This window comes from Pyricularia grisea, chromosome I, assembly GCF_004355905.1.
Source record: "Pyricularia grisea strain NI907 chromosome I, whole genome shotgun sequence".
Lineage (NCBI taxonomy): Eukaryota > Fungi > Ascomycota > Sordariomycetes > Magnaporthales > Pyriculariaceae > Pyricularia > Pyricularia grisea.
The window spans coordinates 5,071,382-5,086,276 of record NC_044973.1 but is presented as its reverse complement, the minus strand read 5'-3'; the positions used below and the strand labels follow the sequence as shown (position 1 = coordinate 5,086,276).

The following is a 14,895-nucleotide window of genomic DNA, read 5'->3' as shown; positions in this document are numbered from 1 at the left end:
TGTAAAACCTAAATTGTTTGGCATGCTGACGGGATGCCTGTTAAATATAGGATCTGCGGGCATGTAGGACCCGACCTCCATTGCGAATTGAGAGTTCAGGCGCAGGCTGTCTTTAAAACATCAAATATCTTATGGAAACTGTCGGCTGACGTAAAGTCATTCTGCGGGACGCACAAGAACCCAAAAGAGACTTTTTGGGTGAAGTTTTGATATTTGGACCCTTTTCGCTGGGGGAAAATATTTTGTATTGGAAGCCGAGTCCCAAATACTTCACTATAAGCTATCGAAGCCGACATCAATTGGATCCGTGTTCGGGTTAGCTGGACCCTTCCAGCTAGACCTAGGATAAGACTGAATTACTTTCCACGACATGGAGCTGGTGACAGCAGGCAACTAGGCTGAATGCGAGTAAGGCCTGCCAAAACCCGCCCATGGGGGCCCGCGCCGGCCCAAGTAGGTGGGTCGGGGGGCCCGCGGGTAGACTGTAATATTTATGGAGGGGCCCAACCCGGCCCAAATTTGAACGCGGGTTTTCTTGGCAGCCCGCGGGCCCCCGTGGGAAAAGCCCGTAAATACGTAAATATTTTAAAATTAACACTTGTAAAATTCCGAAGGAAATTATACCAAAATGAACGTAATATAAAATAATATATTTTCCAATATAATTATTATTATTATTATTATTATTATTATTATTATTATTATTATTATTATTATTATTATTATTATTATTATTATTATTATTATTAATTTTTGTTTTTTTTCTTATATAATAAATTAAATTATAGTAAAAATAAAAATAATAAATATTAATTGTAATGTTTTTTTTTATTAACCGAATATAAAATACGAAAAGAAATAATCTATTTAACAATATTTTACATTTAAAAATTCCTCAAATTACGCCCATACGATATATTATTCCGTACCCGTTTTAACGCCCTGGTTGGAATTTCCATAAAAGTTTTATTATATTTTAATCCAATTTAAATGGAAATAAATAATGCAAATATACGGTTAATATTAGCCCGAATTGGGGTATTATTAACGGCCATTTCGATAATATTATCTTCATCGGAATTAAAATTATTATTTAATTTACCTAAATTGTAAATAAAACCGACGAATTCCGTAAACCTATCGTATTTAGTTTTTTCGTTTTCCGGATTTAAATATTCGTTTTCCACGATAATAATTTTAATACCGACTAAAAAAATAAAATTTTTTTAATTAAAATATAAATAATAGTACGATCGCGAATGGCAAATAAATTTAGGAAATATTAATTAAAACCGATAAAATTGTTTAATTATAATTATAAACGTTCGATAAAAATTAAAATAGCAGGTATAATTAAAATATCGCGGGTAATTTGGGCGAATTTTGGGAATTTTGTTTTATATATAGCCTACCAATTGAAAATATTATTATCGTTTTTTATAATTAAATATAAATAAAAATTAATATATATAATCATCCGTATAATTATCCATATTTTGGATTATAATAAAATTAATATATTACGTACCTTGTATTAAAAACATTTTAATTTCTAACCGGATATTTTTTTCGATGGATCGATTAATAGGGTATAAAAATTTTATCGGGTTTAAATTTTAACTGTTTATATGTTTGGATTTTTTAGGATTCGGTTTACGCTATAAAATAAATAAAACCGGGTTAATATCCGGTTAAATTAATTTTTTTTTCGGGTGGAAATTCGGATTTTGTTTTTTCGAATATAATTCGGTTAAACGTTTAATCTTTTTGGCGATTAAATTTTCCACGCGTTAATTGGTATATTTTATATAATACCGTAAACGGTTTTTTCGGAAATTCGTACGCGTCGGGGAAATTAAAATAACGGTTAAAAAATATAATTTTTTAACGTAATAACGTTAAATTAAATCGATATATTTATCCAATTTTGCTCGCGCCGTTAAAATTACGGTTTTTAAATTAATATATTATCCCGTTTATAAATATTTTCGAATTTTTAATTAAAATTTGCGTTCGAAATTGGTAAAAATTATACCGATAACTTTTAATTTAAATAATACGTATATAGTTATTTTTATTTTATTTGCCTTAAAAACGTTGGTAAAAACCGTTATAGTTTTAATCGTTATTAATAAATATTTTAAAATAATCTAATTTTCGTTAAAAATTCGAAATTTAGTTAAAATGGTATTAACCGGATTATTTTAACCATTTGGCGAAATAGGATATTATTAAATAAATGTTTTTATGGTTTGACGAAATTAAAGGGTACGCGTAATAGTTAAAATGGTCGAATTTTATTTAATTTGGATGTTTTTAATTAATAATCGAAAACCTTTAAATTTATATTTACCGGTAAATTATTGTAAATTGCAAAAAAGTTTTATCCGTTTGGGGCTTTAATAAAATAAAACCGTTAAATATTTTAATTAATATAAAATATTGGGTTAAATAATATTCGAATTATTTAATATATTGGTATTATTTATTTAAACGATGATATTTTGGAAAAATGTCCTACGTTTTATTTTCGTCCGTATTATTAATAATTAAATCTTCGTTATTATAAAAATTAACCAAAAAAACGCGGAAATTTATTTTAATAATATAAAGATTTTAATATATAGCCCCTTTTACAAATTGTAAAACGTGGGTTGTATAAAATAGTTGGGAAATTTTTAATTGTATTTGTAATTGGGGATTATAAGCCCGAAATTCCGCCGCCACGTTATTGGCGCGAAAATTGGATATATTATCGGCCGTAATAGTTAATATTTTGCCTTTTAATTTATATTTTACAATGGTTTGGGCCGTAAATTTTACCAATCGTTTTTTCGTTTTATTGGCGTTAGTTGCAATAAAATCCAAAATAATATAACGACGTATTTAATTATTATTTACGTAAACGGTTATAATATTCCAAAAAACGTATTTTAAATTTGGGTTAATTTATCCGTTAATAATTAAAAATATTTTCCCTTTTCGGGGAATATTGGTTAACGTTTGGGTAATAATATTTTTAACCATTATTTTGCATTTTTTAATAAATATTTATAACGAAAGAACCTTTTATCGGTCGTTTCGGGCTTGTACAAACAATTTAAATTCCAAATCGTATATAATATTAAATCCTTTTTGTAGGAAAATATAAAATCGGACGTAAAATTTTTCGATTTTATTTTTCGAATATTATTATACGTTTTTAACCTATACGAATATATAATATTTTATTAACGTTACGTAAATAAAAAAACAATATATAAAATAAATAAATTTAAATTGTAATGGATGGTTATATAAATGGTTATATAAATGGTTATATTTTTTTAAAAAAAAGTAATTTATTAGCCGAAAATCGACGTTAGTTAATATAATATTACCGGACGTCGTTTAAATTTCCGATCCCTTTCGGATATAGGCGATAATATTCCGATACCGTGTAAAAATGTTTATTCCGTTATATTATTATTAGTTTTTTTTATTAAATTGGGGGTATTTTGATATTTGTACATATTATTTATAAATAACGTATAATTCGCCGTTATTTCGGGAAAATTTTTATTGGTAAAATTTCCAAATTTTTGCCAATTTGGCTTTTTGGAACGTTTTTAAAATTAAATCGACTTTATTTTTTTTTGAAATTTAACGGCGAAATTAAAAACCAATAACGAATAAATTAAAAAAATTGTTTTATAATTTAGGGGTATATAAATAATAAACGTTATTTTTTCCGCCGTTTATTATAAATTTATTATAATCCGTAAATTTGTAATTTATAAACAACGTAACGATAAATTCCGTTTCGGTATTTTGGTTAAAATCCAAAAGGAAATTATTTTCGTTCGAATTTACGTTAAATCGACGTTATACGGGCGTTTTTACGTTCGAAATTTTATCGTAAAATTCGTTAACAAATTTAATATTTGGGGAGGATAATTTTTCGATTAATTCCCCTAAAGAATTTATTAATTTATCTATTATAATTACATAATTAAAAATTAAAAAGAAAAAAAAAGAAAAAAAACAATAATCGGTTTATAATATAAAACGTTAAAAAATTTTTATCGATTTAATTCGTTCGTTTAAAATTTAATATAAAATTTTAAATAATCGATATTGGATTTATTTCGGTTAACCCCTTTTTTTTTAAAATAAAAAAAAAATAAAAATTTGGAAAATTGACGAATTTTTTTTTTTCCCAAATTATCGCTATTATTTATATAATAAATTATAATACAAATAAAATAAAAATATCGCGGATAATTATCGGCTTTTAAATAAAAATTTCCAAATATTAAATAAATTTTCACCTATTTAGCTTTTATTTTATATTAGCTAATCGAAATTAAATTTCCTATTTTTATTAATTATACCCAATTTATACCGTTAAACCCGATTAAATAATTAAATCCTCGATTATCCGTTCGATTATAAAAAATACCAAAAATACCACCCCCGGATATAATTTTATCCCAAAATCCAATTGTAAAACGAAATCGAACGAAAAGAATTGCGAAAAAAACGACGGAAAACAAACCACCAATTCGAAAAAATGGCCGTATTAATAACCGAATAGTAAAAAAAGGATAACGGACGAAAAATTGTACAAAACGATTTAAACCTGGAAATAAATATAAATTATAATGGTTATATTAAATAATTATATATTAATATATTATTTTAATTATTGCATTAAAAAATATTCGCCGTTTATAATCGAATACGGATTTATTAATACCCAAAATCGCTTTCCAACGTATAATAAGGGATTTAATAAATACGGTTACGTTTTACGTTCGTTTACATATTTAAATTAAGGTTTTAATAACTTTACAAAAAACCGGGAAAATATTTTTAATATAATTATTTACGGTTTAGAATTTGGCTGTTATTTACGCTAAACGGGTTACGGTATTTACTTAAAATATATCCTTTATCCGATTTATTTTACAAATAATGGGGTATAAAATAGAATTTTAATAAATAATATTTACCTACTTTTATATTTATTTACCTGTTTACTTCCTTATTTATTTAAATTATATTCGTTTTATTTATTTTATTTGTTTAAATTATTTAAAATATACTAATTTATTTAACGTAAAATTATAAATAAAAAAAACTTTTAATTTTAATTTTTTTTACTAATTTTAAAAAGGGTTGGAAAATAAAAACCCTTTTTACCGTTAAAATTATATTATATTAATTTTAATAATTATTATAATTTAATTTTCTATATTTTAATTTTAAAATATAAAAAAATCCCGTAACCATTTATTATAACCGTATTTGGGTATAATCTTATATTATAAATAAAAAATTTCCTTTAAATTTTTTAGGCATTTTATTATAAATAGGTTTTATAACCAATATTTATAACCTTTTTATCTTTTTATTTATTATTTCGCCAAAATCGGGTATTTTAACCTAATCGGCGGTAATAAATGGAAATGTAACCCATCCTTGGATATTTTCCTAAACAATTATTCGGTAAATTATTCCAATCGATTTGCTAAATATATTTATATATATTTTATAAAACGTTTATTTGGCCCAAATACGGCGTATAGGGGCTTTGCGATTAAATACCCTATATAATTTTTACGCGCGAAATTTGGCGGTATTTATAATATAAATATAGTTTACAATTAAAGGTTTAAATACGTTATAATAAATAAACGCGCGTAATAAGATTTTTTTAACAAAGGTAAAAAATTAAATAAACGTAAAATAAACCGTCCTATATTATAATTATTAAATTTGGTATTATAATTTTTAATTTGGGGAATATTTATTTTATTTTATTTTCGAATATTTGGTATATTTGGTTTATATTATAATTGTAAACCGTAATATTTTTTGCCTAATAATATATTTTAATAACCAAATACGCAATTAGGGAATATTAATACCGATATATAATATAATAAACGGAATTACGTATTATTTAATAATATTTATTAAAAAAAATAATAATTATCCTATATAACCATTAATTATTTACTAATTTAGCCATTTTTTTTGGAAAAACGTTAATATATTACCAAAATAGGTAATCCTATAGCGAATTTAGCGTATTATTTTACCAATTTTTATAATATTGGTAAACGAAACGCCTTTAAAGAAATTGTAAAAAATTTGGCGGACGAATTTATTTGCCTTATTTTGGTAATTGGTTTATTATAATAATAAAATAACGACCATTTTTTCCCATTTAGGTATTATTTTTTCAGTTTTTTTAATGGGGATTTGAAAAAAGGTTTCGAAAACGTCCTCCAAATCGTTAAAATTGTCCACGTTTTCCCAATATTTGTTATTAATTGGGACGGGGGTACGTATTTTTAGGCCAAATTTGGATTATAAATTTTTCCAATATTAATTTTAACGTTTTTTAAATGGTTATAAAAAATGGTTATTATAATTTTATTATTTTAAATGGTTATATGGAATGGTTATTTATTTTTTGGCAATAAAGTTTATTTTAAATTTATTTTCCATTTATTTTTGTTTAAATTTAATTAACGTTATATATTTATAACTAACGCGTAATTTCGATTTTTACCGCGATAATATTATATTAAATCGTTTACGCGCGCGGTTTACGAGCAATTTAGCTTTATCGCCATTATTTGTTTATTTTTTAAATTTTTTATTGCGGTTTCGTAAATTTTGGGCTTTGCGATCGATTTCGTCATTTGTTTTACGTTTGGGTACTATTTTTGGTTAATTTTTAATTATAATTAAAACTATTGTGGAAAATGCAAATTTTTACCTATATTTATTAGCGATATTTATTCCTGTAAATAATAATTTTTCCAATATAAAATAAAACCGTGATCGAATTATAAGGTTATAAAATTTGTAAAAATTTGAAATTTTTGTTATTATAATTAAATTTTAAAATTTGGAAATTTTTTTACAGGTGGTATTTTTTTAATTGGGTTAGCCCCATACCTACCCCGTATTTTATCCAATCAAAAAAGCGTTATTGCCTAAAAAGTTTTTCGCTAATTTTAATCGGGTTTAATTTCGTCCCCCTATAATTTTTACTTTTTTTTTTGGTAATCGCGCAATAATTTTCGGTTTTTTACCCGACCATTTATCCAATTTTAATTATTACCGATTTAAATCGTTTTTTTGGTAATTATTTTTTATAACCATTTTATTATTTAATTTTAACTAATTATAATATTTTCCCTTTTATAATTTACCTCCGTTAAAACGTTTCGCAAAATTTTTAAAATAAAAACAGTACGTAAATCTTATACGGGCAAAACGTTTAAAACACCTTTTAAAACCGCGGATAAAAAAAATATCGCCAAAAAACGCAAAAATATACGTTTTAAACCCGGTAATATATTTTTATTTTCCTATTATATATTTAATTTATTTATTTAATTATATTTTAATTATTATTTTGCGGGAAATTTGAAAAATGTAGCGAATTTTCGATTTAATTATCCCCAAAACACCTTTTTAACATTTAATCCGAAAAATTACCCACAAATATTTATTTAATTGCAGGTTTTTTACGTTTATTATCGCGGTTTTACAAAAAACCATTAAAACGTTTTTTACCAATTTTTTTATTGGTAAATTTTTTTATTTTTTTACGTTATAACCATTTATTATAACCATTTTAATACAAAATAATTTCCAATTTTTACGCCATATACGTTCGCCGTATTATTATCCAAATTAAAAATATAAACCTCGTTAAACTTATTTTTAATATTATAAATAATTGGACGTATCCGTACGTTAATATATAATTTAAATTTATATTTTATAATATTATACCCGTTATAAATAACCCCAAATTTAAAAAAAAATATAAACGAACCGCCCGTCCTAATATAAATTAATTTTTTGGTTAAAAATTATTATAATTTTTTATTACGCGACGTCCGCAAATAGGCGGAAAAATAAATAATAAAATTTTTATTATTGGATAACGTATTGCCCCGGAAAAAATTTCCAAACCTAACCCTAAATTTTCGGCTAAAAACCTATTTCCGGTCCAAAAAAAAAATAAATTAAACATTTCGTCGTTTAAATTATTTAACCCTACCCCCTATATCGTTAAAAATTCCTTTAACGATAACCAAAAATTTTTTGGTAATAACGCCGAATCCGACCAAAATAAAGGAAAAAACTAATTTATTATTACATTTAAAAAAAATAATAATACGTTTTATTTTAATTTAATAATTTAATATAATATAAAATAATTATAAAGGATAATTATAATTTTTTAAAATTTGCGTTATTTTATTTAATTAAATATATAAATATTTTATTTTTTCTAATAATTTTTTCGTAAATTTTAAATTTGCATAAAACCCGCGGGTTACCCAATTCGGGCCAAGCCCGCGAGCCCGCGGGCCCCCATTAACCCGCCAAGAAAACCCATGGGCCCTTACGGGCCCCCATTTCAGTCCCATGGGTCAATGGGCCGGGCCGGGCCCCCAAGCTTTTCGGGCTTTGGCAGGCCTTAAATGCGAGAGGCCCAACCGTGAATTGCCGCAGTATCGATTACAAGGGCCCACGCTGTCGTGATATGGAGTTGAACAAAAGAAACCTCATGAGATGTTCTTTGATACATTAGGATCAAGTCCTACTGGTTTGCTGGCCGGGAAGCTTTTAAATTTTCGATAAAAGTGTCATGATTGTCGTGAATATCATCATCTTCAACCAGAGTTCTGTGTTGGGACTCATCGTCGTGTGCCAGGGGCCGGATCATATTGGGACTGCCTGGCCGACGGGGGCACGACAGGCGCTGTATTCAATGCCATTAAATGCACAAGCTTGACGCTCAAGGAGCCGCTGGAGGCGTTGATAAGAGCACCAGGCCACCGGTTCGCCATTGCCTAGCTTTCTTCGGAGTCCTACCTTAACGTTTAGTCAAGAGTCGAACATGAATCCGATTCGCATCAGGCCAGCGGAGGGCTGCGTCCTCTTTTATCAATTTTCTCCACACCGCGCCCATATCAGGGGTAATCTTGCGCCATCCCTCCTCTGAATCCCCGGGTCGTGGTACCCACGAGGGATAGGGACCTGTGTTTCGCGGTCCTGGATGCAAGAAAACCTGTGGCGTGTTGCTGCTTAGAAGGTAGTGGCCGATAAATCCGATGCATGCGCGAACAGTACTCAGTGTGTGGTTTAGGATGAAAGCCAGGTTAGGTTGTAACAGACCAGTGATTCCGAACAGCTTGCCTCGCGGGTCGCTAGCCTGTGCGAAAGTGACCATACTGAGAGCATTAACTGCATCAGCAATCGTGACGGCTGAGATGCGAGGGTTTGGCGTGTCTAGCTCTTCCAACCTACGCCTGACTGGAAACGACAACTATGACATCGCGGAGATTATATCTACGCCCAGACACAAAATAACCTGGAGGGCATTACCAAAAGTGGACGTCATCTTTCACACTTGATGTAAACGCTCCTCCACATCGGTTTGCTTGATGTGGATAACATCAACTCAAAGAAAGCGAAAGTCACGCTTCGGGCGGAGTTGGCTAAGCACCTTGTGACAGTTGTTGGGTTTGGGCGAGGAAATCCCAATGTGGCCCACAGAAACAGGCCGGCAGGGGCCTTCTGTCATTGTCCTTTCCGCCCTAGATGTAGGACAGCAATTCGTACTGGGGGCAGTCAGCGTCACGGTAGACTTCGAGTTCAAAATGAACCGGCTAACCTTCGGTGAGCTTGGTCTCTAGCGTTTAACAGACTGTTTCCCTCCAAAGAGGCAGTCTCGCTCAGGAGGATTGTTTCTCAGGTCTCTTTCTACTTATCCTTTTTCCCAAAGTCGTCCCACGGTTAGATCGTATCCTGCTATCCCGGAGTTTGTCATATCTCTAACCCAGCCTGGAGCCTGTCCAGCAAACACCACTCCACAAGCCCCTTTGTCTTTTCCTTCATATCTCCTCGCGAACACAAACACTCGATACTCTTTCATCCTCTTTCCATTCTTTAGTACTTGGTTGCTGTAGTTCACACGCCTTTCTTCCAAACATTAATTATTTTAGTCAAACCCTTGCATATTCACCAAGGTTACATAGGCCCGCAGTCAGATAAATGTTAACGGTTTAACTGTCGGAGGGATCGTGACAGAGTTAAGCAGAACAGCGCCACCGGATACCATACACAGGGACCTCGACTAGAATCCCATCATCAAAGCAACGTGGATGAGGCGCCTAATCAACACGCAACAATTTTTACCTCCTTATTCGGCTGCATATAACACCTGGTACATCGTGTAAATTAATTTGCACGTTACCATATATAATGCTTGACTAACGAGCCAGTCGGAATTCGTATGGTTGATGGAGAAGCCTGACAAACTGCAGGTGATCTTTTCTTATTCGAGTTATTAGCAGGAGGACTCTTTAATGAAAGTCATTTTGTAGCTATATAACAGTTTGGCTAGCCACTTTTTGGTCGCCAGACAAAATTCTTGCCCATGGCGGAAATAGGCTGATTTACAGTATCATCTTTATTTTGAGATCCACGGAAAAGAGATTTGCAAAAAGTAGGGACGAAGTCCAAAACTTATCCGGATATTAAAAGCGGAAGCTGGTAAATATAAACGGAAGTGTTATTATCCTGGAGGTGCAGTTTTGAGGGGTGCCGTTAGGAGGGACACAACGTTACATCTGATCTTCTTATCACACGCACCAGTGCAGGGGCAGATATTGACACAGGCAGCGGGAGCGTTGGCAGCTGCCACTGTTTAGAAGGTGTCAGTCAGGAATTTGGCACATCTGACTTCGAATGTTTGTTTCTCGGGTATTCCGTAGTCAACCTGGGGTTCTGTTGTCGGCGTGTATGTAATACTTGTAGCCTTCACCAGGTTTTAAATCGTGATACCACGTTGCGGATGCAGTCTGTGAGAGACCAGAGCCGTACGGCTGGTAATATGGCTCAGTTTGTGCACCATAATATTCCCTCAGCAGTTAAATAAACTAGAATGAAGAAGATTTTAATCGTTAAAGTAGACCCTAATTTTATTAAAATATAAAAAAGTGCAAATAGTAATAAGAATGTTATAAAAGGCAGGTTAATAATAGTTAAATAGCGAGTAGATGGCAGGTAAATAGTACATGTAATCAAGGGTGAAGTGGTATTATTTCGCAGCGTTGTAAACAAGGGAAAACGCGATGGAAATAAATTATTTGAAAGTGGTTGAAAGAATTTAATTTTCTGTAGTTTAGGTATTTCTGCAAATAAATTACCGCTCACCTCTTAAAAGTAAATAAAATGATAACATATTATACAAAGGTATTTGTGATTTAAATAATTATTTCTGCAAAGGTGAAAATAGCCAAATTTAAGCGTTTAACGGGGTAGGGAAAAGTCCCCACGCCCCTCCCCGTTATTATAATCCAGGCGTGGGCTTTTGCCAACAAAGTTGTCCGAGGGGAGCTTTAAAAGTACCCGCCGCATAATGGCTTTATTATATCACAAAGGACTACTTCCAAAACTGGGAATACATACACGGCCCATAACGTTGTATTGACTATTTAGGGGGGGTGGAGGCCTAAACCCCTACCACTGGAGTAAAAGGGCCCACGATTTAGCGCTGTAATAGTTGTCGCTAAATATAACCAGTGGGGTATATTTAAATTACTCACTCTAAATAAATAGGCATGCGAACAGGAATTCAAATTTACACTGTAAACGTATACAAATTGTTAGGCCAGATTCGGGACCTCCGAAGTTTTCGGAACGAATCTGCATTAATAGTATTGGAGTTTGTAACGTAACGACATACAAGTTATCTTTTCCAGCAGTACTTCCCCCGCCATAAGGTCCGGTCATTACCCTGCCATTTATATTTGTACAGGGGGAGTAATAAGCCGAGTTGCATTGCTATAACTTGCTCCTACTAACTTACATAAATATATGATTGTATTTGTCAAAATTAATATAATAAGCTTTATTTTAATATAAGCCACCGTTTACTAATTAAATAGTTTGAATATATAAAGGGTGTAGTCGCTAGCTCCTAAGAACCGTGTCTGGCTCCAACCTACTTTTCTATCACATTACATTACAGTTTAATCAGCTTAAAACCTTTATATTTGAACATTTTCCAAACCTTGACGGAATGTTTGTTGTTTGTTCTCTGTTAAACCTCTTTCTTATTATTTCGCGTTCAAATGTGGTCTTATCCAAAACTTATCCGATTGTATACCGAGCAGATCTAACCTCCCCCGAAAGGCTTTGGGCATGCGAGGGCTTTACTTGCCTCGGTAAAAAGACTGGGCTGAAAGACGAGTGTATGACCTACCAGGACCACGTCGTTTGGCCCGAAGATTTAATTACAGCAAACAAAGACCCGTGGATATCAACATCGTACAGTAAAGAGTTTGCAATATCCTGGGCCAGGTTAAGGTACCCCAAAGTTGAAAGTTGGGTCTACGCCATTTCCACGGCGGGGATTGAAAGCAAATGTCTTGATATTGAGGAAGCTTACAGAAAAGATGGTGAAAGACACCCTCATCCTAACCACCACGAGATTGCTATAAGAGACGAAATACCTTGGGCAAATGTTGTAGGCTGGTTCAATATTATGCCCGGTAAACCTTCTGTATGGGAAGATCGGCCGTCATCTTTAAGTCCGTTAAAGCCCAACGACCCTCGCAAGCCAGCTATAACAAGCTATCAATCCGGAACCTCCAAACATTGGGTCGAAACCTGGAGGGAAGATACGGGTCCATGCGACCAGGTCTTAAACTTTTAAGTCAGTGGCTGATTTGGATAACGCATTATACTCTTCTTATTCGACGGTCTCTCAGGTTAGCACATAGTAAACACCCACACCTGAATTTCTACCCTTCCTATTCGCCTATGCATCCAGCAAAGCTCTAACTTCGGAAAAGCGGCTATTAGCCTTGGACGGTTATAAATCACCCGTTACAGTTTGTTTTAGTCTTTGCTTGTCCTCTAAACAGTTTTGAACTTTTGCATTTGTCCGGCCACTCGTTGCACGTCATTTGAACTGTTAGTATGTTCATGCTTTCGCCCTTTGGACGAGTTTATCGACGTTAACTTGGATTGGAAAACTAGTTTTGGTGTTTTCCAATTTTTGCAGAGCGTCGGTTATTTCTTTTTGCTACTACAAAACCCGATTTAAAAATGTACGATATCTACAGCAAAGATTAACCACTTTGGATGTCGGGCCCAGTTCCGGAGGAATTGTATGTAGGATTAACGTCGGAGTACTTAACGATTGGGGTACACGGAAGGTTGACGGTGGAGGTGTCCAGGAGGCTTATTGGGAGGGATCCTCACCTTTGGGCTCTCGATTACCTGCTGCCGAATGAGCATTTTTTGACAGTGAGGCAAGCCATTTGAGTCGACATGTATGCACCTCTTGGCTGCATTGCACAGAAGTTAATGCCAGCTACTTATTGGTGTGATTAGTGAGTCTTTTGCACATGGTAGTTAGTTTGTGAAAGTGGCAGTAAGGAAGTTTGTCGTACAGATATGGTGGGCGGAGCTTTGCTCTGGGGTGTGGTTGTTTCACAGTAATAAATCGACTAAATCACAACAGGGTAAATACCTGTAGGGTGTGTTCCCTTTTCATTTACAAAATGCCTGACAACTGTAAGACTATTCGAAATTTCCCACATATTATATAGCCACCTACCCGCCTAAAGGGTTAAAAGAGGCTTTACCACGGCCGCAACGGTGGTCTTTTTTTGCACTGTTCATACACGATTCTAATTATAATACACGACCGTAAATTCTTGCCGCGAAATTTGAAAGAAAGAAAAAATAATATAAACCAATTTTATTTAATTTTATTCAATTTTCATAACTTGTATAAAATTTCAGGGCTTATCGCCGAATCGCGAGCTCCACCAATTCAGCCGCGTGGCAGTGGTCTAATTTATAGGTTTATTTGTATTTGTGGGTCCAAACAAAAATCACTCTAATTCAGGTCTAAGGTAGTCTCAGGGCTTATCCCTGAACGCGAGCTCCACAATTGAGCCGTGGCTTAATTCGTGGCTTTGTTTTGTACCTGTGGGTCCAACCAAAGATTACTCTGGTTCAGGTCTGAGGACAACTTATTCATTTTGGGCTTAAGTGGAGGTAATTTCGTCAATTCGGCGACCGACACTCCGTTATAATTAATTAAATAAAAATCGCAAAAATAAACGGTTTGTACGTTGGATATAGCAATTAACGAAATAATTAACAATAATTTATTTTATATTTTTAATTATTATATTGGTCGAATTGGGATATGGGTGCCCTTGATTCTCAAGTGGAGGTTGGAATTTTTAATTTTTTTAATTTTTTTTAATTATATTTTTATTTTTAAATATAATTTTAAAATTTCTGCACGTAAAGGGTAATATATACTTATATATTATATATATAAAATTTGGTTAATATATTACGTAACATAAAGTGTTAAATATTCGAATAGGTAAAATATTAAATATTTTTAATAAATTTTACAATCGAAACGGGTTTATATTTTTACCAATTTTAACGATATTATAACCAAAATTTTAACGATTATATAACCGGTAAAAACAAACGTCCACGTAAATTCTATTTTTAAATGTTATTAAAATTGCGTATTTTATATATAAATTTAATAAAATTTGCATATTTTTAAATTTTATTTTATATTTATTTTAAATTAAATAAAAAAATAAACGTTATTTTATTATTATATATAATTAATTATAAGGTTTACTATATCGAAATTTGTAATTATAAAACCTTTTATTAATAAATATATTAATTATTAAATATTTATATAAAATATTAAATTTAACGTATATTTATATAAATAAAAAATTAACGAACGATAATTTCGATAAAATATTTGTACGTAGGTATTAATATAATTATAATTATTATTATTTTAAAATAAAA

At 31.4% G+C, this 14,895-nt stretch overlaps 2 protein-coding genes across 2 annotated transcripts; one reads left to right on the top strand and one right to left on the bottom strand.

The window, feature by feature from the left end:
• Positions 1–8,893: 8,893 nt before the first annotated feature.
• PgNI_06546 (uncharacterized protein) lies at positions 8,894–9,421 on the bottom strand (the record flags this gene model as incomplete). The annotated part of the gene is made up of 2 exons (XM_031126569.1): positions 8,894–9,346; positions 9,392–9,421. The coding sequence occupies 2 exons, from the start codon at positions 9,419–9,421 to the stop codon at positions 8,894–8,896; spliced, it is 483 nt and encodes a 160-aa protein (XP_030982596.1).
• A 2,685-nt stretch (positions 9,422–12,106) lies between these two features.
• PgNI_06545 (uncharacterized protein) lies at positions 12,107–12,742 on the top strand (the record flags this gene model as incomplete). The annotated part of the gene is made up of 1 exon (XM_031126568.1): positions 12,107–12,742. The coding sequence occupies one exon, from the start codon at positions 12,107–12,109 to the stop codon at positions 12,740–12,742; it is 636 nt and encodes a 211-aa protein (XP_030982594.1).
• Between the last annotated feature and the right edge of the window lie 2,153 nt (positions 12,743–14,895).